This window comes from Aspergillus novofumigatus, assembly GCF_002847465.1.
Source record: "Aspergillus novofumigatus IBT 16806 chromosome Unknown P174scaffold_9, whole genome shotgun sequence".
Taxonomy (NCBI): Eukaryota; Fungi; Ascomycota; class Eurotiomycetes; order Eurotiales; family Aspergillaceae; genus Aspergillus; species Aspergillus novofumigatus.
Window position 1 is genome coordinate 385,874 of NW_020194282.1, and position 21,762 is coordinate 407,635.

The 21,762-nt window shown below is 48.8% G+C and overlaps 10 protein-coding genes and 3 non-coding genes across 13 annotated transcripts; 4 read left to right on the plus strand and 9 right to left on the minus strand.

The window, feature by feature from the left end:
* Positions 1 to 168: 168 nt before the first annotated feature.
* On the plus strand, positions 169 to 1,164 carry P174DRAFT_424814 (uncharacterized protein; the record flags this gene model as incomplete). Its single annotated transcript, XM_024825233.1, has 4 exons — positions 169 to 525; positions 582 to 596; positions 671 to 888; positions 912 to 1,164. The coding sequence occupies 4 exons, from the start codon at positions 169 to 171 to the stop codon at positions 1,162 to 1,164; spliced, it is 843 nt and encodes a 280-aa protein (XP_024678228.1).
* Positions 1,165 to 1,456: 292 nt separating this feature from the next.
* P174DRAFT_396331 (DUF3632 domain-containing protein) lies at positions 1,457 to 2,591 on the minus strand (the record flags this gene model as incomplete). The annotated part of the gene is made up of 1 exon (XM_024823733.1): positions 1,457 to 2,591. Exon 1 carries the CDS (start codon positions 2,420 to 2,422, stop codon positions 1,457 to 1,459), a length of 966 nt encoding a protein of 321 aa, XP_024678229.1. The 5' UTR covers positions 2,423 to 2,591.
* A 544-nt stretch (positions 2,592 to 3,135) lies between these two features.
* P174DRAFT_303263 (uncharacterized protein) lies at positions 3,136 to 5,101 on the minus strand (the record flags this gene model as incomplete). The annotated part of the gene is made up of 6 exons (XM_024821626.1): positions 3,136 to 4,066; positions 4,113 to 4,491; positions 4,537 to 4,688; positions 4,735 to 4,835; positions 4,892 to 4,946; positions 4,998 to 5,101. Coding segments are annotated over 6 exons (1,618 nt in total), but the record flags the coding sequence as incomplete, so codon positions are not given.
* Positions 5,102 to 5,358: 257 nt separating this feature from the next.
* P174DRAFT_507315 (uncharacterized protein) lies at positions 5,359 to 6,390 on the minus strand (the record flags this gene model as incomplete). The annotated part of the gene is made up of 1 exon (XM_024831369.1): positions 5,359 to 6,390. The coding sequence occupies one exon, from the start codon at positions 6,388 to 6,390 to the stop codon at positions 5,359 to 5,361; it is 1,032 nt and encodes a 343-aa protein (XP_024678231.1).
* Positions 6,391 to 6,548: 158 nt separating this feature from the next.
* Positions 6,549 to 7,801, plus strand: P174DRAFT_515700 (alpha/beta hydrolase; the record flags this gene model as incomplete). The annotated part of the gene is given in 5 exon segments (XM_024832211.1): positions 6,549 to 6,615; positions 7,041 to 7,387; positions 7,428 to 7,461; positions 7,490 to 7,635; positions 7,655 to 7,801. 5 exon segments carry the CDS (start codon positions 6,549 to 6,551, stop codon positions 7,799 to 7,801), a joined length of 741 nt encoding a protein of 246 aa, XP_024678232.1.
* Positions 7,802 to 7,947: 146 nt separating this feature from the next.
* On the minus strand, positions 7,948 to 9,052 carry P174DRAFT_396337 (alpha/beta hydrolase). Its single transcript, XM_024823734.1, has one exon. The coding sequence runs from the start codon at positions 9,008 to 9,010 to the stop codon at positions 8,096 to 8,098; it is 915 nt and encodes a 304-aa protein (XP_024678233.1). The 5' UTR covers positions 9,011 to 9,052; the 3' UTR covers positions 7,948 to 8,095.
* A 351-nt stretch (positions 9,053 to 9,403) lies between these two features.
* On the plus strand, positions 9,404 to 11,788 carry P174DRAFT_515702 (transcription factor domain protein). The gene is made up of 6 exons (XM_024832212.1): positions 9,404 to 9,582; positions 9,660 to 10,430; positions 10,487 to 10,583; positions 10,649 to 10,902; positions 10,954 to 11,303; positions 11,368 to 11,788. Exons 1-6 carry the CDS (start codon positions 9,470 to 9,472, stop codon positions 11,421 to 11,423), a joined length of 1,641 nt encoding a protein of 546 aa, XP_024678234.1. The 5' UTR covers positions 9,404 to 9,469; the 3' UTR covers positions 11,424 to 11,788.
* Positions 11,789 to 13,043: 1,255 nt separating this feature from the next.
* On the minus strand, positions 13,044 to 14,318 carry P174DRAFT_507319 (uncharacterized protein; the record flags this gene model as incomplete). The annotated part of the gene is made up of 1 exon (XM_024831370.1): positions 13,044 to 14,318. The coding sequence occupies exon 1, from the start codon at positions 14,220 to 14,222 to the stop codon at positions 13,044 to 13,046; it is 1,179 nt and encodes a 392-aa protein (XP_024678235.1). The 5' UTR covers positions 14,223 to 14,318.
* A 473-nt stretch (positions 14,319 to 14,791) lies between these two features.
* Positions 14,792 to 15,653, plus strand: P174DRAFT_515704 (GFA family protein). The gene is made up of 3 exons (XM_024832213.1): positions 14,792 to 14,927; positions 15,003 to 15,165; positions 15,229 to 15,653. Exons 1-3 carry the CDS (start codon positions 14,847 to 14,849, stop codon positions 15,426 to 15,428), a joined length of 444 nt encoding a protein of 147 aa, XP_024678236.1. The 5' UTR covers positions 14,792 to 14,846; the 3' UTR covers positions 15,429 to 15,653.
* Positions 15,654 to 16,026: 373 nt separating this feature from the next.
* On the minus strand, positions 16,027 to 17,157 carry P174DRAFT_498091 (uncharacterized protein; the record flags this gene model as incomplete). The annotated part of the gene is made up of 2 exons (XM_024830903.1): positions 16,791 to 17,157; positions 16,027 to 16,612 (listed from the first exon to the last, which is right to left on the minus strand). Exons 1-2 carry the CDS (start codon positions 16,910 to 16,912, stop codon positions 16,027 to 16,029), a joined length of 708 nt encoding a protein of 235 aa, XP_024678237.1. The 5' UTR covers positions 16,913 to 17,157.
* A 474-nt stretch (positions 17,158 to 17,631) lies between these two features.
* On the minus strand, positions 17,632 to 17,728 carry P174DRAFT_t169. Its single transcript has one exon. It is a non-coding gene; the product is annotated as a tRNA-Ser (tRNA).
* A 429-nt stretch (positions 17,729 to 18,157) lies between these two features.
* On the minus strand, positions 18,158 to 18,288 carry P174DRAFT_t168. Its single transcript has one exon. It is a non-coding gene; the product is annotated as a tRNA-Ser (tRNA).
* Positions 18,289 to 18,593: 305 nt separating this feature from the next.
* On the minus strand, positions 18,594 to 18,721 carry P174DRAFT_t167. Its single transcript has one exon. It is a non-coding gene; the product is annotated as a tRNA-Ser (tRNA).
* Between the last annotated feature and the right edge of the window lie 3,041 nt (positions 18,722 to 21,762).

Here is a 21,762-nt window from a genome sequence, read left to right on the forward strand (position 1 = left end):
CTTCAGCTTTATCTCCGTTAGCCCTAAGAGCAAGGGAGGATTGAAGGCTATTTGAAGGCAATGCCGTCTGCACAATGACAGCAGATCCGGATCTCTTGCACTGCTAATCTCCCGAACACAAGCACAAATCCCCATTCGTTGAATTCATCATATTCGACCTACTGCGCCATGGCGTCCGGAACAACTGACCAGTCACTCTTGTATGAGGAGGAACCACAACTCCATCATCATATCAAGAGTGACAAAGACCACGAGCCTGGAAATACACCCGAAAACATGTCTGCGAATAATCCAGCACCCGATGGCGGGATCCGCGCTTGGTTCGTCGCCGGCGGCGCTGCATCGATCTTCTTGTGCACTCTCGGCGTCGCAAACTCGTTTGGCACATTCGAACAGTACTACCTGAGTCATCAACTGAAGGGGGATTCGGCGTCCAAGATATCTTGGATTGGATCTCTGCAGTCCTTTCTCCAGCTCTTCGCAGGTATGCTTGGCGGTCCGCTGTTCGACCGCTACGGCTCCCTGGTATGCTGTCCCCAGTTACTGTTCGTAAGGAGATTGTGACTGACATGATGCAACAGGTCATCTACCCCCTCGTCTGTGGCTTACCTGTTTGCACTCATGATGCTGAGTTTTGTGCAAAACATACTGGGAGAGTATGTTGGTGCAGGGCGTCCTGATGGGCATCGTCATGGGTTTCCTGCAGATCCCAGCGTTCGCCGCCGTGTCGCAGTATTTTGACAGGAAACGTGCAGCAGCCTTGGGTCCTGCCGTGTCCGGTTCGTCAATCGGCGGGATCATCCTACCGATCATCCTGTCCAAGATGCTCAACGACTCGTCGCTCGGCTTTGCATGGACAGTCCGCGTCGTGGGTTTTATCATCCTGCCGTTCGTGGCGTTTGCGAGTTTAGCCGTCAAGCCGCGCCTGCCGCCTTTGCCACCTGCCCCAAGAACCCGCAGGAGGTCGGCACTTACATGGGTATGGGCATGGCTGTGGCCGGCCTGGTGGCATTGATCCGGCCGCCCATTAACGGGGCGATCCTCGATGCATCGGGAGGGTTCTTTCCGGTCTGTATGTTCAGCGGTGCCATGGCGGTTGTTGGGGGGTTCGTCGCGTTTGCGGGCAAGTCTTTGACCAGCGAGGGTCTGCTAGGGTGGGTTTGATGACTTTTGCTGCACTTTTTACCTAGTTGCTGAAACCTTCTGGGTCGTTGCTAGGAGTCGCTCAAGATTTGAGATTCAGTGGGGAAACAGCATGCTGAACGCCACTGACGTGATTTTCTGTAATTGATAATAAAATCCTTTCTTAAAGATTCTTCACCTATAAAGAATTTAAAGAGTAAGCTAGAGTAGTCTTGAAGACCCATAAATAAATCACTTGCGCAATAATACGGAAAAAGGAAGTAGTCCCAACATGCTCCTTGTCAACCAGACTCAAGCTCTAGCCAAGATAAAATCAGTCAGTCCTCGTCAGAAGACCACTAACCACCTCAGCAGCCTCCACAACCACAGTCCTCGTCTCCCCGTCCATGATTCCTCCCCCCTCAGCACTCAACTCCCGCAGCCTGCTCTCCCACAACTCCCACCGCTCCCGCGTCAGCCCATCCTCACCCGGCCACAACTCCGTCTTCTCATCCAATGCTGCCCCCCAATGCCGCCGAAGCTCTTCACCATCTGCCTCCCACAGCGCCACAGCCCCATCCCGCACCCACGTCGCCGCAACCCGGACATCCAGCGCCCAGACTTCCTCCAACGGGATTCTATGCGGTATTGGCTGCTGCTGCCCCTCCGGGTCCAGTCCTTCACGCTGCCGCTCTAGGACATTACGACACGCATAAAAGACGCAGATCGGATGCACCCCCTCGCCTTGCCCATTCGTCATTTTCAGCAGCGCAGCCGAGAAGGCGCAGAAGCGGAGAAAGTACTCTGCGCCGCCGCTGCTGCTGCTCCTTACCGCAGTAGTAGTAGTGGTGGTGGTGGTGGAGGAAGTGGAACCACGCACCCCGTCCCAGTCGCGCCAGGCCTGGAGGATATCGTGCACGTCGCGCCACTGTGCGCTAAAACGGGGAAGGGCCGCCCAGTTGAGTTTGCCGTCTGGCCCGAGATAGCTGCGGAGGTTGCGCTGTGCGTTGGAGCCTGCGCGGACATGGGTAGGTTGAGTTGGTGGTTGTGCGCGGAGGACGTGGAGGAGGGCGAGGTGCGGGGCGTGTGTTGTTGTTGAGGTGGCGACGGCGGTGAAGAAGGCGTCCCAGAGTTGCCAGAGGGAGTGGGCGGGGTTTGGAGAGGTGGTGACTGTGTTGATTAGGTGCGTGGCTGTCTCGTTTGGCGTTGAGGGTGGGTTGGTAGAGAGTAAAAGGGCTCGGATTGGGGTGGTGAAGGGGTTTGGGGGGTTGGTGTCTGGGATGTCGAGAATAGTGGTCATTTTGGAAAGGTGAAGAAGTTGGAGATGTTTCCCTTTTGGTGTGGGTTTCTGGTGGATTCTAAACACCCGAGTGTCTTTATCTTGGCATTTAACTTGGTAAATAACATGACTCAAATCTCGAGTGAGTTAGGTGGTTGTCCCATTTATCATCAGGCAAGTTGGAGTTAGGGCTATTCCACCCTGCATGTGGAGCAGCGGTCTAGCCCCCGGAGGTGGCGTCGGTGGGGCCCGGTACTTATAGATTGGGGCCGAACCATGATCAGGGCTGCCTATGACAACAAAAGATGGGATCTAATCAAGTATGTTCATAGTATAGGCAAGTAAGCGGCACAAAGCAGGGCAATGGTCCCATGCATAATGACGCAGTGTCATATCTCCCAGCGACCTTCAGGTTTCTGATTCTGATACTGATACAAGTGGGGCCGCGATTCAGCCTTATCGAAATTCGATCAGTTAATGAGAAAATGCGGGCCGAAGGCGCGCCAAGAATGGCTGTCGAGGGCTCTGGGAAATACATTGATGTGCTATTGCAGGGTCAAATTAGTACCTCCGATATCTTGTGTGACTTTGGACTAACCTGTTATAATAGATTGCCTAAGTATGCCACGGAGCTGCATCATTAACCCTGGATAAGCTAACATACTATGGTATAGGAAATATCCCAAGTAGGAAGGTGACTGACAAATATGTGTCTCCTAAAAATAAATAATAATGGGTTCTACATATAGGTTACCGCAGCAGAATAAACTAAGAGTATCAAGGAACCTTAGGACGTGTGGTTGAATCCATTGGTATCAACCTTCTGGGTACTTTCTCACTAGTACGGCCAGACTTTCTCATGCAGCTCTCTTTGTTTCTCATCTTCAGCGAGATCAATAAACTCCCGCTTGAAATACTCATTCCATTTCCTGGCATCTTCATATCGCTCCGGAGCAACCATTCCACCTAGAGAGATAAGCCCGCTGTCATGTAGCCGGTGAATAATCATAGACACCCCTTCGATTAGCTCCATCTCATTTAGGTGCTGTTCCAGTTCCTTCTCTGTAAATTCAATCGGACATTTGGTGTGACCATCGCTTATATCATCCCAACGAGCAATAGCTGCGATCATTGCGTTGCGTAGGGAGAAGATGCCCTCCCAATCCCAGCAGCAAGGAACTAGGGAAATGGGGTCCGTCCTGATAGTGTGCAACAGTTCACTAAGTACTTTCCAGCGGAGGAGATTTGTACTCTTCAGCATCTCAAAGTACAAATTGAGAAGTTGCTTCTCAGTTACCTGACGCTCAGCTTGAGGGTTCCGTGGCAGTACAAGCATCTGCGGAAACCGTCTCTGTAAGAAAATGGGTGACGCAGAAGCATGCTGCCAGTCGATGATGGATGTGATCTGGTTCGTTCGTGGATCAATAAAGATATTGTCGAGATGAAAGTCAGGGTGTGAGAGTGTAATGGTTCGCTTGCTGTCCCCTGATGGTGGGACTAGAAAAGGAGCAAGCGTAGTATATTGCTGAAGCACCGATATGTAATTACCAGGGGTTTCGGGCTCTTTTATTGACCGTTGGAAATTCATTCTCGGTTGCGCGTGCTCCTCTGCCCATTGTATCTCATTCTTCCCAATCGCTATAGCATAATCCGCAATGCTGTTCCCTGGTACCGTCAGAGCCAAAGTAAGTGACAAGTATGGACAACTCACATGGACCCCTATCTAGTTCCATCAATGCCCTTTTACCCTGCCAATACTTTGGGTGAGTAAGAGCGCCAATAGCAAGTTGTGGCAAACCAGGATATTGGTCCAGCAAAGTAAAAGAAGACATAGGCTGTCGCGATTCAAGATCTGACTGATAGTATATGCATCCGTGCTTGGGGAACGTAATTAAAGTGAGCTTTTTCTCTATATCAACGATCTGTTTGACAATGTCCAACCGTGATGATGAGGGCAATTCATCCCAGAGGTGTCCCAAGGGCTGCCCTGTTGCCTTTTCTTCAAGGATATACTCAGCCCCTACTGCATTTGACACTTCTGCTGACCACGCATAAATCCGGGGAATCGGAATCCCTAAGCGGTCTTGGAGCTTCGCAGGTCAGCAGTGTAGGAGATCATGTGGTAAGACACCTACAAATTGACGTGTAGCTACCTCGGAGGCAGTTGTGTAAAAAGATGGTCCCGCATTTGGGTTTGGCATTCTGGCAACTATCTCTTGGCCAGTACTCATAGTCAGGACAAGCGCCTTGTTGTATTGCCCTTCCACGCATTTGAGAATCTTGGTACCTGAAACGATAAGCTGTGGACGAATTTCAATACGAAAAGTACTCACATTGCGCATCCTTAAGGCCGGTCACGTTGACGGCAGCGTCCAAAAGGGCAGGCAGGTTGAATTTACGATATCGCGCTGCGAGCTTCTCAGCTTCCCGGCTCCTATGCTCATTAGCAGGTAGGTAGCGTCATTAGGTAGCGTCATGAAAACAACGTACAGCCATCGGTATCGTTGATATTTGTAGAGATCAGCTTCTTCAATTGGCACCTCATCTAGTATAGTCAGTGATAAGATGGGATTATATGGCTATGGTTATGGAGTGCCTTGTCCTTGTCCCAAACGTCTCCATATTGGCGGGGTCATATGAGGCCGTCCAGATTGGCGTTTCTCTAGATAAGAGACGGTGCTGAAGCCTCTTCGAAACATTAGAAATCTGATAGGGAGTGAGCAGACCCGAGCTGCCTGCGAAGGAGGGATGGATCATTGCCATATGTACAGGTATGACGGTTGCCCGGTCAACCTACATGACGTAGCTGATGGATGTTTGCGAGGGTAGATAAATGAAACCATCTATCCATCCATCTGAGTGTATTATAGGATCTCCTAGATTCCTGGATTCGTTCACTATAATGGAATAGTCTATACTATGTGACTAAATAACGTACAATCAAAGCAGCATCGCCTTTATGAAATGTCTGATTCATCCTGAAAAAGATCAGTAGCTCGAAACCCACGCAGTCCATCCCCCTCAACCTCCCAGCCCTCATCTGTCAGAAAGCGAATCAGATCTGTCTTTAAATGCTCAGCATCCCGATATCCATAGTCCCAACACTTCCGTACAACACCACCAAGATTCTCTGGTTCAAGTAACGGCCACTGGCGATTCAGGAACATAGACCTGATTTCCGCGTCTGACCTTTGCCGCTCATGTCCGGGCCAGAACCCTGTCATGAGTTGATAGATGAGACATCCCCAGACAAATAGATCGGTCTGCGTAGTAGCTAATAGACTATCCCATCGGGGTTTATGACACGGGTGGAACTGTTCATACTCATATCGTCCGTGTTGGTTGATATATCGTTTTGAGAACCCGGCTGTTTTATAAACAGCGTCGAGGAAGCCCAGCAGCATTAAAGAAAGGTCTTTTTCCAGCCAGCATACTTCGATTCTGAGGTCACCGAACACAATATCTTTGGAATGCACAAAGGATAGTCCAGAGAGGAGATGCAGCGCCCACTGGTAGATCAAAGGGCGATACTTTGGGACTATGCGATCAGCATCGTACATGGTTGATTTATGCCTGGTCAAAAAGTCCTCCAGCGTTGTCGATGGCATATTCAGAATCGGGATCCCGAAGAATGGATCCCGGTGGTCGAATCGGACAAGCCGTGGATGGTCCTCAGCTATTTGCTCATATACAGCTGTTGTTTTAAACACGCGGTTCAAGTCGGAAGTTGTGACTCGAGGTCCTTCAAAGGTATCGTCAGCGTATTCATCTAGCATACCCACTGCCATGGCGTCGGTATGGTCCGAGGCGAGAAGAGCCACGAATTTATCATCGAGCTGGTGCACGCTGATGGTGTCGATTTCTGCGCGGAATGTCTGCTCATATGGTATACCCGGTACGGGCGCCATCATTAAACGCTTCAGAAGAGTGGGACGAGACCCTGGGAGAGGTCGTAAAGACGGGCCCGATTGGCCGCCGAAACGTGCCATAATTCTGTTATTGTTGTGGTTGAGTTGAGCAATGATGTGATATTTGCTTTGTGGGAGAAATGGAGATGCCGCGTGAGGACCCACTGTTGGTGCTTGCTTCCGTGTGGAGGATTACCAATTAACACCTATTTTACTCAACAAGCTAAGATAGAGAAACCATGTATCTGGGTTCAGTGATTGGTAACCTTACACTCTCGTCTAGACGTCTAGAATTGCTCTACAACCGTTTGTTTTGGCTCCAGCTAGATCAATGATGGAAGACTCTGCTTACCCGACGGATTTCGGCAGTGATTTCAGAGTCTGCTGAATCACACAGCACACCAAGTGAACAACGTCAGATTATAGTTATTTATCTACTCTGTCATCACTCTGATATAGGCTATCTTTGTGGAAGAACGTGGATCGCTTGATGTCCGCCAGCCAGTTTCCTAATCATTTCCGAAGACTATCGGAAGCCTTCCCAATTTTCGGGCTTGCCAGTTGCCCCAGTGCGAGAACAACATCCAATAGGATATCGACCACCTGATGTAGGATGTAGACTGAAAGTCATCTGAAGCAAACAACCAGAAACAACCGTCACAAGAAGCACCCCAGAAAACATCTCCTTCCTATCCCGCAACTACAAACTGGCGGCGCACTTCTACCCCCAGCTCCCAACTCCCCCAACCGCAACAGAGCAGTCATCGTCATCGCCCACCCCTGGACCTCCATCAAAGAACAGTCTCCCGCCAACTACGCCCGTATCCTCACCGAAGCAGGCTTCACCTGCCTCGCCTTCGACGCCGCCTACCAAGGCGAATCCGAAGGCGAACCCCGGTACCTCGAAGACCCCGCCCAGCGCGTCGAAGACGTCAAATCCGCCGTAACATACCTCATCAGCCGCAACGACGCAAATCCCGATCTTATCGGCGTGCTCGGCATCTGCGCCTCAGGAGGCTACGCACCCTTCGCAGCACATACCGACCTCCGCATCAAGGCCGTCGCCACCTCTGCAGCCGTCTTGCGTCGGCACAACGGCGCGCCGCGGCTTCGACAAGGATACCTCCAACATGGAGATCCTCAAAACACAGTGTGAGACTGCAGCCAAGGCCCGGAATAGCGATGTTCACTGGGGAGAAGGTGCCGCTCGTGCATATGCTGCCCGAGCGCATCAAGGATATGCCTGCCGATTACCCAGACTCCTTCCGGGATTTGGCGGTTTACTATCGGACCAAGAGGGCGAACCCATCCGCGCGCGCCGAATGTGTGTCTGCCGCGGAGCTAGCACCTGATGGCGAATTTTGATGCGTTTGCGTTCAATGAGATGATTAGTCTGCGGTCATTACTGATGGGTACGGGGTCGACGGCGGCGACGAAGTGGTATAGTGAGGTTGAGAAGCCTGGGGCTAAGATTGTGGAGTTTTTTACGTAGCAGGTATATTATCTGATAGGTTAAGTTCGGCTGCAATAGTTATAGTTGATAGTGTACCTAACTGAATTCATCTGTACATCAATCTAACAGACTTTCGAGATATATGAGAGGATAAACAAGGCTTATCTCAAGTGCCTTGGTATTTGGTGCAACTAACAAGCTTGCCCTATATGATATTATAACAACAGTACTAGTTAGTAGTTGGTACGTGTGTTCCAGTAGAGGATTGAAGTCCTAGTACAATTGGCATTTGTGCCAGCGTAAGACATGCCAAGGGGGCCAATATGACTGCCTTTAGTTGCAAAGAGCATTTGTCATAAAGTCCACAAGCTTTGGCATATGCTCATCCAAATGATCGTACAGAGCCATATGGCTCCGGCCAGGAACAACGAACAACTCTTTTGGCTCCTCGGCGCGATCAATTCCTTCCTTGCTGAAGTATAAAGTGTGCGCTTCTCCTCCAGCAATCATCAACAGTGGCCGTGGCGATATCAAGTTGTTGAAGTGATACGCCGAGAAATTGGCAAGCAGATCCGTGCTTCTGACAGGGCACCTGTTTGTGGACCGCGGATGGAAGCCTCGTTTAGTGCGATAGTATTCGGTGGCCTCATTGAGGGGTTCATCCGCAGCCGGCCCCTCGGGGAGATCAGGCACAATCGGATTGCATTGAACCTCTTCACCCTTGGCCTCAGCAATTCTGTTTGCTCCAGCAGCCTCTAGGCCCTTCGCTAAAGTCGCCCTGTCAAGCTCAAATGGGGTATTCTTGAGCCCCTCACGAGCTATAGCACCAGCATCAACCGCACTCACGGTGGCGACCGCCTTGATGCGTAAATCGGTCTGGGCGGCAAAAGGCACATAGCCGCCAGAGGCACAGATCCCCAAGGCACCAATACGTGATTTGTCCACCTCTTCGAGGGTGGACAGGAAGGTAACTGCGCTGCGAACATCTTCAGACCTTTGGAATGGATCCTCGAGTCCCCGCGGTTCCCCCTCGCTAGCTCCTTGATAAGCCGCATCGAAAGCGAGAGCGATAAACCCGTTTTCCGCAAGGCGTTGCGCATGGAGAGCGGAGGTCTGCTCTTTCACTCCTCCTGAGGGGTGCCCTATGACAATGGCAGCACCTTTGCGATCTGGTGCTGAGGGAGCTGGGAGATACAAATCTCCAGCGATCTTGATTCCCCTGCTGAAGAATTCGACTGGACGAGCCATTGTGTTGTAAAATGATGAGATCAAGTTGATGAATCGATGGTAAGGGTTTGGCTTTTTGTCAATCACAGAGAAAAGATGTGCGTGAAAAGAAAGAAAATAGGATGTTGAGACAAGCGACCTAGGATCTTTTATATAGGCTACTGACTTTATAGTTCGCCGTAAACATCGACCGTGGCGGGCAGATTATTGTGGGGAGCAGCGGGTAATTGCGGCCGCACAAGGCAGTGGCAGCACGAGGACTAATAAATTTGGCCGCATGGTCCGTCTTAAGCCAATGAAACGATCTGCTAGGATGCTACCGGTCCCCACACTGCGGCCGCACAACTAAATACTTAAGTTCGTCGTCGTAGCGGCCGATAGACCCCCACCTCCATTTGGCTGTCCGCTCCTCAAGCACAAGCAACTTTGCAAGGTAGACTACGGTGCGCGATTTATCCTGACGCTCGAAAGCCAGCCACTATGGAAGATGAAAATTCTGTGGGCTACGGTGGCGCTCCCCATGCCTGTGCTTCGTGCAAGAAGAATAAGCGACGCTGTGATAAGAACTTACCCAGTTGCAGCTTGTGTCTGAAGTTGGTCTTTGTCCCGAACGCCTCCCGCGCGACAATACATGCTACCCTTCATCACTGACAAGTTCTCTCGTGACTAGGACAGGTAGATTCTGTAACTACTTGGGTTCCCCGCCACCCAGTCATATAGACGAGATCAGCAACTTGCAACGCCGAGTTCGTGAATTGGAGGAGCATATCCTGCATCGGTCGACGGAGACACCATGCACAGTTCCTATAGCGGGTCGGTTGAGTTGCCAGAACTCGTCTCTGGCCCATCTGCCGCAGTCGCTGCTGCATGTGCAAGCTTCATACCTGGATTCGGACATATTGTCCGCCTGGAATCCGCCGGCGCAGAGTATCCATGAGCCGGCTCCAGAGGAGATCGTGAAAGTGCTGGGGAGCCGGTCCGATATCGACCTTATCAAGGCTCGCTATTTTCAATCCGTTCATGTATGGATGCCGATAATTAGTAAAATCCGATTGGACCGGCTCACAGACCGATCCCTGGGCACAATCAGAGCGGATATCGCTCTGCTATATCTCTGTATGAAACTTGTCCAGGAGGTGCCGCCGCCGCAACAGGAAGGGCAGTCAGAGCTCTACATTATCGCTAAGCAATTCCTGAATGATCTGCATATGAAGGGACCTCTCACCCTACGGATTGTTCAAGCCGGTCTGCTGCTCTCCATCTATGAACTAGGCCATGCGATATTCCCCTCAGCCTTCATGACGATCGGTCACTGCGCGAGGGGCGGCATTGCTATGGGCTTGCACAACAGGTTAGCCCCCCAGCTAGCCGGTAAGCCCCGGAGCTGGGCAGATTGGGAGGAGAGGCTGCGTGTATGGTGGATGATTGTAATTCTGGACCGGTGAGAAGCCAGCTATTCCATAGTGTTGGTGGCAAGGCAATGGACTTACTCGCTAGGTATGTGACGGTCGGCGCTGATTATCGGCCATTATGCACTGAAGACCCCAACAAAGACACCCTTCTCCCCGCCGACGACAGTGCCTGGGACAATGGGGTATGTTTTCTCCCCGTGATATTTTCCCGTATTGTAGGTTGATGTGAAGGAATCGAATCAAATAGGAAATGGTACCCCCGGAACGCGTTTCTTTATCTTCAGAACAAGGCACAGTCAGTCCCTTTGCCCGCTTAGCACAGGCAGCGAATCTCCTCGGCCGCGTCATTAGGCACTGCTCCGAAACAAAGCTGGAGCTTCACTTCGTGCTTGATAATTTTGAAACACTCGATCAGACGATTTTGTCTTTGACGGAGCTTTTAGCAGCCGAACAATCAGCAGAGTCAATGGAGACTTGTATTGCAGCCACTATTTGCTTCAGGTGACACTTATGTGGCGACTTTGGTCATGAGTCCATACTGATGGTTCGCAGTGCGCTGTTCAAGCTCTATAATCACCATTCATGTGATCTTTTCTACGAAGACAGCTCGTCTTTTCAGGTCAATGCTAGTGCAGCCCCCCGCGTGCGTCAATGCATGCAGCGCAGTTTGGATATGATAAGAGAGACCTGCCTGCGAGTGTTGTCATTTGTACAGGAGTTTAGACCACGACTTACGCATCCGACAATGGAAAGAGTCTCGCCCTTGATGCTCCATTCCATTTACAACTGTGCGACGAGTCTGTCGTGGTTATTTGTAGAGACAAATAACTCGCAATATCTTACGGGAAGACGTATCTGTGAGGATACACTACGTTCGTTGGGTCTGCGATGGAAAGCAGCAGGTAACAGGAATCTGACTTTCAAGTTGCGCATCGTAGATACACCCTAGCTGACCCACGGATATAGGTACATACTTGGAACTGCTGCGAATTGCTGACATGGCCGAGAATGAGAGCGGCTGACTGTTAGTTATGAAGGTGGGTCCAGTAGGGGCACGCTGGTTGCAGTTGGTAGCTTCAACAGTGTGAGATGAATGAGTTCACTATTGCTCATCAGCCTGGAAAACGAAGGTTGGAAACACTCATGAGGAGTACCATCTTGAGTTTGAAGAAGATGGAGGATTTGTTTCCTGACCTCTAATCTACAATAGTCAATTGTCTTCCTTTCGCCCTAGTCTTGACTATTCTTACCACCATGCCCTGGCGGAAATGGGCTGCGTCTTGACACACTTCTTGTTGAACTGAATACCACATCCCTAATTGGCTTAAAGCAAAGTGTATTTAATGAGAGTCCTGCGGGCTAAGGAGAACCAGCAATGGCTTACCGCTAATAATTGTATTTTACACTTCGCGGTCTACATCATCACGCCTCTCACGTTGATCTACCTCCTGGACCTAGCCTACAGTGAGACTGGCCATAATAATTTAGGTCGGTATGCTCGACTCTCATGCGCACACCCTGTGTTCTCAATATAATAGATTATATCCCAACCATCCTCCGAAGCGCAGAGTTCGAAATAATATAACCATCTCCAGTCACTCCCTTCCCACCCAGCTGCCTCCCATCGCCACTCGCCAAATCCGTCAGGAACCGTCCCAGATGCTCCGTGGGAGAGACATAATTCGCGAAGAACGCTCTCATCGGGGCTGCAAGTACGCCCCCGAAACACGTTCTTCGCCAGCACCTGTTGATCAGGTCGTTGCATAATATGCTTCAGAATCAAATAACTGCATCAATTGCTGTGCTTTGCGCCTTTTTTCTGCTCCTCATAACCTCCATCCTTGTCAGGCTGCTGCAAACCACTGATATTAATTCTTTGTTAGGGCAAATGAGAGCATCTATGCTACCTTCTAATCACATTCTTTGGGATAGGTTAGTATGATTTCATGGCGCTTGAGAATAATATATACATGATATGCTAAAGATGGGGAAGTTATTCAGGGGCTCCTGTAGGGTGTTATATCTCTCTCTACTCTGCTAGTGCAAAATAAGTATGATATATGAGTTCTCTGTCGTATTTTCTGCATCTAATATGATATAGATTGCATGGAAATGAGTTCTTGCAGCCCTTGGCTAAGAATAGAGTATTTTCCTTCCCAGGAATAGTAGTTGGGTAAGCCTCTCCCTAAAGCATATGAAAGTAGGAACTCTTTACCCTTGTCCAAGGCCTGTCGAGTAGGCGAGGACCCCAGATGGTTGTTGTAAGCCCACAGTAGTACTGACTACCCAAATCTCATTCGCAACCCATACATTGGGTTCAAGTTGATCAATCAACTATAATTGTACAAATGCAGAATTACTTAATAGAAGAAGCAGAGACACGAATCAAGGCCAGTACGGCAGCGGTTTCAGCGTCCTAGGTTCACTAGGAAGAGGAGTAGTCAACGCTAAATGGGACTGGGGTTCGGAACAATATAATTTATGGGAGTGATCTCTTCAGTTCAGTTCATTTTCTAAGAAGCAGAGAGGGGAAATTCAAGTCGATGGTAGTTATTCAATCCTATCAGTGGGGCTAATTTGGCAATATTTCAGCTTGAAGACATTGGTATGATACTTAAGGTAATCATGGCAACCAAGTCTTCTTATATTTCATCCATCACATTCCTCAGGTGTTGTGCATCAAATAGCTTGGACTTCTTTCTATCTGGTATATCAGCAACTGCCTTATCAACATGATTCCTCAACCTTTCGACAACATCAGTTCCAATCTCGGACCGATTTCCATTACACCAACGGTTGAATATCAGCAGCGACAGCAGGCTAGCGGGCAGACAATCAGACCCGCGACTGAACAGGGCCAAGATCGGGTTATAGTGTTCTGAGAAAATATCCACCGCCTTGACAGGCGCCATAATGTCCGAGTATCGACGACCATTCTCCCTATATGTGATCCCAAGAGTGTGCAACATCTGCGGAGGGGAGAAGTTGACCGGACCGAAAGGAGACAACTCATCGCCAGGATCACTACACGGAGGAAAGAAATATTCCATCCTTGTCAGGAACGGCAGGTGCAGAAAGTCCGGTAGGACAAGGTACTCCAGGAGGGGGAATGCACTGATAATCTGTCGAACAATATGGGCATTGTAGTACCAAAGGGCAAGGACCTCCTTGAAGAAGAAGTTTTTGATCGTCTTGATGGCGGCCTCCTCCAACTGCTCGCTGTCAGCTCGACTCCCGCCATTCGGGCGGTGACCAGCGCAGTCCGCAATCTTCAGCCCTGCGGCGATGCATTCATCTACAAAGGTGTCCACCATCTTCTGCCCGATCGTCGCATATCCCATGCCTCCAACAGCACCTCTCATCACATCCATGGTGTCGTCGCATGTCCAGGTAACGGCACAGACATATTTGCGTGAATCCACTGACGATTTTGCCAGATCCTGCTGGAGAAGATCGAGCTGGGGAAGTGAGTACGGATGGCAGAGTTCCACCATGCAATCCCTGAGTATTGGGAATGTGCGAAGGCCTTCCTCGGACAACAGACGGGGAAGTTTTGTGACTAATCCATCTCTTGTTGATTTTCCTCGAAAGACAAGGGAACGGGCAGCCTTGGCCCACGAGCTGCAGACGCCGCGGATGATTTTTGTTTTGCGGACAATCTGGGAAAAAGGCAGGACCGGACAGGATAGGCGCCTGTGGATGTACCTATTTGTGTAGACTTCGTTTATGAGAATGTTGTGCAAAATTGACTGGAGGATTTCCTGGGGAAATGATAAAAGGAGACCTGACGATCGGTCTGTTGGCTGTGGCGAATATACCATGGTTAATGTATCTTTGTAGTGTCAATCATAAAACGAGATGGCCAAAAGGATGGCTAGATAATCATTCCTAGCGTAGTAGAATAGTAAGAGTCTCTGATCGCGAGCTTTGGAGACACTTGCTTGTTTGTCAGCTCGTAACAAGAACAACGCTACTCCATAATCAGGCAGGTCGTAATGACTCATTGTCTAAGAATAGGCTTTTTTTTTACTCCAGGGTAATTGCATAATTAATATAATGTATTATGGAAAATACACAAAAGTCTGATACACTATGTCGAGGACTGCCATAACCCTAAGCCCAACAGGACACCGAGACTACCCTATTCCGAACGCAACAAAACAACAATCAAAAATATCCGCAGGAACTTCTGACAAGTTATAAGCAATATTTATTCCTGCACAAAAATTGTTGACTAGAATGCTTATTCTCAACAATCACATGTTGGGGCCAACGATGCCGACGATTACAAACATACTATTGGATCGCTCGTGTCAGAGTCATAGGTAGTGCTTATGCTTCGGGGAGATAAACGTCCGCTCAGGCTGAGTAGATAGTGTCAAACTTTCCTCACGAAGCACTTCTGTAGCATCATAAGTCCATAAGATCAGATACTTGCTGTTTGAATGGCTACTCCTACTACCGCTACTGGCGGTTGTTTCTGCGGAAAGATCCGCGTTGAGTATACCGGTCAACCCATGACATCGGTTGGTTTATCTTCAACAACTTAATCCGATTGTCCATTGACATTGACCTAATCTTACCCTGCTTTGCTTTTCCAGGGACTCTGCCACTGTCTCGACTGCCGGAAACTCACCGGCTCTCTGTACTCATACAATTTCGTCGTCAAACGGACCGACCTGAAAATAACCGGGAGCCCAAAAGCAGTGCCCAAAATAGCAGACAGCGGAAAACATATCAAGAACTATTTCTGCGGAGATTGCGGTGTGTACAATACAGTCCTTTACAACCCTGTTGGAAAAGACATCACCTGATGAGATCGCCTAGGTACATCGCTCTATGGGCTGAGAATGAACTCTGATGGTGATCCTGAAGAGACGACCATTCTCCGAGCTGGGATACTCGATGACATTGATGTTCTGAATGAGCGAAAGCCTGAGTCGGAAATATTCACCAGCGGACGTGTAAGCTGGATGAGTCCTGTGGAAGGGACTGCTCAGTTTGATGGCATGGTGCCTCTGCCTTGATTCGATGGTTGAGCTTCGAACGGTAAAGCTACTGAGCATGTAGACAACTATGGTGAGAGCGACTTATTCTATGCATCAGCCAAACCTAGGGGAGGATAAAGGGGTCACACTTTTATGTATAGCGTACAGAGGCAATGTCAGATGCAAGTAGTCATGGGAAGACAGGTGTTTTCATCGATTTTTGGACTACACCAGGTGGTCAATACCCTGTGTCTGTTTGAACTCAACACTCTTACCGTTCCAATAGATGTAACCAACGTAATAAGGGCTGTTGGCATATCTACACACGGTGGAAGCCTTGCAATGCATTGTAATCGTCGTTCAAGGTTCATATCGGAGTGATCGAGAATGACTTCGACAACATCAAGGGGCTTATTGCCTTCTTCTGTAGTCACAGTAATCCCGAGATGGGCACGTGGATCACTATCTCGAGTCTGTGTGGCCCAGCGATAGGGGTATCTTTCACCGCGGCAGCATGAGCTCAGCCCGAACTAGCAGATCGTGTTTTGCATCCAGCTGACCAGGCTGAACTTTAATAGCTGCGACAACACCCATGGGCAATAAAGCAGTAATTGTGTCCTCTGATGTCTTGCGGCCTTCATAAATGCGGTCGCCGTTGAGTAGTTGCATCCTTGTTCTGTATACTGGGACCAAGTACGGCATTTTCAGGAGAACGCTTTTGAGAGAGACCTTGAAAGGGAACACCGTATGGAAATGTCCAGGGCCTTTTCCAAAGTCTCCTTGTCCATTCCGAGGAGGGCATCTGGGTCTTCAGCAGATCCGTCTCTACTTGCAGCACTCGCTTGACCTTGGCTTCTTTGGCAGACTTGACGGCGGCATTTGCCTGTGGGTCATCGGACAGGACTTGGTCGATACCATTCACTGCTTCTTTTAGTTGCTCCTCAGTCATCTCGAGGCAGCCATTGGAGTCATCAGTTACAATTTCGTCGGGAATGACATCAGTGTCTTCGTCGAGCATCTCGGCTTGCAACGCCTGCTTGACCGTAGCTCCTTTGGCAGCTTTGATGGAAACGTCTTCCTGTGGCCCATCAGAAAGGGTTTCGTCGAGAGGATTTACCTCTTTCAATTGTGCGTCTTCAGTCGCCTTGGTCGCCCTGGTCGCATCGAGATGGGCATTCGAGTTGTCAGCTTCGATTTTGTCTTTGCTTGTAGATTGCGCCGTCCTCGAATACGTACGATTTGGGTATCATTCCGGGTTAAGCTCGACAAGTAAACTCTTTACGTGGTCAAGCTGCTCTTTGGTGTGTATACATCCCTTCTTTCAGTCAAACTCGCAGTCACGGCTCTCTTCTGGAAAGTTGCCTTTCTATCACTCGGCCGGTATTGGAGTAAACACATGACCATGAAAATTGCTTCCGCTCGGCTTGCCTTTGGCGAAGGATATCATGTCCTTCTGAAAACCTTTCGTCCCAAGCCAATATCGAAGGCTGGGGCTGAGGGTGTCGATGGTAGCCGCTGGCCATGCTTCTGCGCTTGCAATTCTGCCGTCACTGACTAGTCAGACTATCTCAGTACATGCAATTGCGGCAAGCTGGAATCCTGACCAGATTCCTGGTGTTCCTGTGACGAGTGCCGCAAATTTGAATAAGAGGCTAATCTTTCGGTTCTTTAGTCCAGAGACACGATTCACAACATGGAGGTCAGTATACTGGCAGAAACCAAGAGCAGGCATTACTCGGCCACCATGCGGCAACTGCGAACTATTGAGCTTAGCTTGTCAGGTAATGGCAAGCCTTAATGATATATACGAGGGGCAAAAAAAATTCAGTTAATTGTGTGGTTGTACTAAACACTTGCTTCTGGGTATCCTTATCTAGGGCCGTGGGGTATCTACTTAGGGCCCTCAAACAGGGGCAAAATTACTCAAGGGCACGATTCATGACTGACACGCCAGAAGCGACGATTCAAATGGAGTAAGAGTAAAAGAGGTGAGGAATTTGACAAACGACAAACCGCTCGAGAGCGCGACTCTCACGAGAAATGAGGGCAGCAAATGATTTCCATTCGAAAAGCATTTCCAAGGTGCGAAGGAGTCCTCCCCAAAACCGGCTTCCACTTTTCGGCAGATCCCGTTTTATTTACATCACCCAACCCGAATCAAACGCCCTAACCACTCAGCCACCTTGCCTGTTATACGGTTTAATTTCCAGGTTGAAATTGGATAACTAACGATATAAAAAAACGACAAGGGCCGGATTCGAACCGACGATCCCTAGGGAATCAGCTGTTGAGTTTACTCAAATTCAAAACTGACGCCTTAACCACTCGGCCACCTTGCCTGGTAGTGATAGTCAGTTTCGGCTGAAAGGGATTGAGAAGGGAAATTGCCAAAAGGTAAGAAATACAACGAGAAGCGCCAGATTCAATGACGATCCCTAGGGTATTATTCAGCGGCCACCTTGCCTGTTATAAAGTCCAATTTTAGAGAAAAAAAAATGTCGGAAACTAACCAAAGAAAAAGACAAGGCAGGATTCAATCTGGTTCTTGAAAGAATTTATCCACGATGATAAATAACATCGGAGACTCTCCTGTCTTTACAATACCCAACCCAGATCAAACGCCATCACCACTCAGCCAGCCACCTGACCACAATTGCAAACGGCTAAGCTTAGTTTGTCTGGTTATAGCACATCTGAGTAATAATATTGAGGTGTAAATGCCTTAAAAGGGCAAAAAGGAAGAAGAGAAGTTTTTACTCCATTCTAATCGACAAGGACCGGATTCGAACCGGCGCTCCCTAGGGAATCAGCTATTGAGTCTATATAAGACCGGGACGGATATCCTCCCCCAATCTCACCCAATTCGAGGCTGACGCCTTAACCACTCGGCCACCTTGCCATTCTTGGAAAACAAAAAATGTTTTTAAGCCACTTCTCCATAGTCATCATGGTAAGAGGCCTACGGTTGACAGCTTTTCAGCAGGGCCGGACGACGATGCTCCCTAAGGAATCATCTATTGAGATATAATATCGGGACATACTCCGCCCTTATGTCAACCCTTCCAGGCCACTTCGCCACCTTACCTGTTGATGTAAAGGGGAAAAAAGGAAGAAAAAAAAAAAGAAAAAGGAAAGAAACATCTGAGAAAGACTACACCTTAGTGAGGGCAAAAAAGGAGGGAGGATTTTTCCCTCTGTTTTAATCGACAAGGACCGGATTCGAACCGGCGCTCCCTAAGGAATCAGCTAAGGAGGTTATAAGATAGGGGTGCAAAGCACTCCCTTCTCATACCTATTCGAGGCTGACGCGTTAACCACTCCGCCACCTTGCCTGTTGTTGAAATATTAGAAACCGATTTCTCTTATCATGAGTGCAATCCTCCACTAGAAGGGTTGAATTTAACCCGAACTTGTATGACATGGGGATACGACTGACTGTTTGTCAGCGAATTTGGTTCAAGACGTCATCAACAGTATCTCTGGACTCTGGCCTGCAGATAATTGATCCTTAGATAAATGAGACATGGCCATAATCATACCAAGGTCTGGCGCAAGTTCGGGTTAAATTCAACCCTTCAGTGGGGGCAAATTCATTTTCCGGTCTTGATAAGAGACATCAATTTTTGATATTTAACAACAGGCAAGGTGGCGGAGCGGTTAACGCGTCGGAGGGAAGATGATTGACTAAAGGCCAGCAATATTAAATGGTCGCCTTGACAGACGCAGGAAACCATGAGGATAGAAGGATTAACATGTCGGGTGTGGGAATATATATACACAATACCCTAAAAAAAAACAAGCAAAGGATTTTCATATACTCAGGCGCATAACCATCAAGGTAGTTAAGATCAAGGAAAAAGTATAATTGATAATGTCGATGTCCATATATTTAATGGATTTTGATGTACTTAATAAAAGAATCACATACTGCCTCCTTCATACTCATGTTGGGAGATGTCGTCGAAGCGAGTTCTAATAGATAGTTACCTTCCGGCACGAGAAGCAAGATGCTTTCTCATTTTTCGACTGAATAGTACTCATCCTTGACATAGTACCTCAAGGTAGAGGTCGAAACACATCGAAACTGCGCTCCGCATTCTTTCCCTCTCTTTTTCTGACCATAACCGCTTTTTTATCATGACCGTCGCAGCAACTAACTGTTTGGATCTAATCCACGCTCTAATTACTCGATTAACTTTAATACACCCTCCTGCACCGTGTGAGCGAAACCTCAAAACAGAAACCAACTCTTTCTTATGGCGCTAAATCATCATCCACTGATACAGCAGATATGATGTCCTCTAACTGCTCGCATCCGTAAACGACAGCTTGCCATGGAACGCGACTAGGACTCTTAGCAACCATGAGCAGAGAAAAGCAGAGGAGACATACGTTTTCGAGCCTCGATGATGCCCCTCTCGCGACGGGTTGTTTGAGACCGAGGATACGCACACTTAGACGCCTTTCCGTTCCACCAACAGCTCGAAAATCTGCCACAGAACAAAGCTCGCCTATGGTATTCTGGTAAAATTCCACTTCTTGCACTGTTCGCATGGACCATCCACCGCGATGCCCCGACGGTACAGAATAATGGCGGATTGTCGGACCGAAGAGCTGACAGGCTTTGCCGCCGGTTGACTATCGCGACGCCCCATACCAATTCCACGGCCCGAATAATGTCGAGAAGCTACACACATGATTACTCGGTGCGGGTTAGCAGAGGCTTCACTTCGTACTGCGCGGCTCGAGAGCACCGCGCCTGTCGCGGGAAGCCTGGGCGACGTAATGAGCGAACGACGACCGTCGTCAGATCCGGCTCAGGAATGAGGGTACTCCTGCACGCGCTTCTCACGAGTCTAGCATCACTGTGTCGCGTCTCACCGGTCATCATGAACTCTTCTGTGTGAGGTACGGTCTGGTGTTCCTGATATGCTCCATGACAGAGCGCATGTGGATCGTCACAAGAGGACAAGACGCCCACATTCCCGCAATATAGCCGATGCGGCGCCGTGCGCGACCGCCCCAGTTGCCGTCCGTCGTACTGGGATTGACTGCGGAAATTCCTGGACATGTCTGATAGAGTGACTAGATAGCACAATATTATGTTGTTCCGCCAATGGGTGACTTTCACCTCGGAAACAGACATCGAGGTTCCGAACTGTTTTGCGTAGTCTTTGGATTGGGGCCACTCGGAGGCGGTTGGCAAAGGTATACGCAGAGTTGTAACACACTTTATCTTCTTTGCCAACACTCTTGACAAACAATTATGAGCACCCTCATCGAACTGCAGAGCATAGTTGCAAGCGTACTGTGACAACTTCCATTTCGAAATCCTTTTAGGAGATTCTGTTGTCTTCCTTCCAGCCCGGCTTTGGCTTCTATGCAGGGCGTAATTGTCATTTAAAGTGTATTTGCCTCCTCAGGCAGACAAACAGGAACTATCTTCATCTTTTAAGGTCTTGAAACTTGGTTGCCGTGTTATATAACTTTCTGTTGGGAATTATGATGCTGCTACGGAGTACAATCTGAGACCTTGTCCGACGCCTTTTTCGCCTAGCTTTCTCCACTCTTGCATTTGGCTGCCCTGGATCCCCGCGTGGCGTTTCTTGGCGATGAGATCTACATCATGGGTCATGTGATTCATACTGCTATAGGTAGTTTGGTAGATTATTCCTTTCTTCTAAGAGGTTAACATTCGCAAGTTGTAAGCAGTGATAGTGGCATATATGCCCATATACAGCCATTTAAAGGGAGATATCTCGCCTGCTTCATGACAAGAATAAAGAATATCCTGGAATTCCTAACACTACCTCTATCCTAAAGGCCTGTCATCATGGTGATAAGCAATAGTGAAAGTTTTAGAATGAACACCTCAACCTCTGTCTTCCTCTCTCTTCTTCTTTTGATTGAAGAATTTTCTCCTTCCAATCTTTATTCTATTACGGAGTACTAATTGAACAGTCAGCCGGCACCTGCTTCTCCTGGTTAAGTACATTATTCATTAAACACATTGCCACACTATCAGTTCTACTACCTAGGAATAATTGTCTGGATGCCTTTTTAGCTCTGTGGTTGAGTGCATTCGACACTTCCACTTTTGAGTCTTATCATCTTGTGGGCTCTGAGCTGTTACTGGTGAAGAAGTTAGGCGAAAGCTTAATCCCAGAACCACAAAATCACGTCACAAATAATTATGAAGGCACCCAAGATCATTATTTCGGGCGGTGTCGGGGCTGAGTTGGAAGATCATCACCGCCAGGAGCTGACTGACAGGTTGGACCGAGCGCGAAGTGACGTCTTTGGCGAGGGGCCCCGGAGTGCAGACTGCGCTCAGGGAGTCTGAGCATCGCTGTGGCTCTGTCCCCTTAACAAG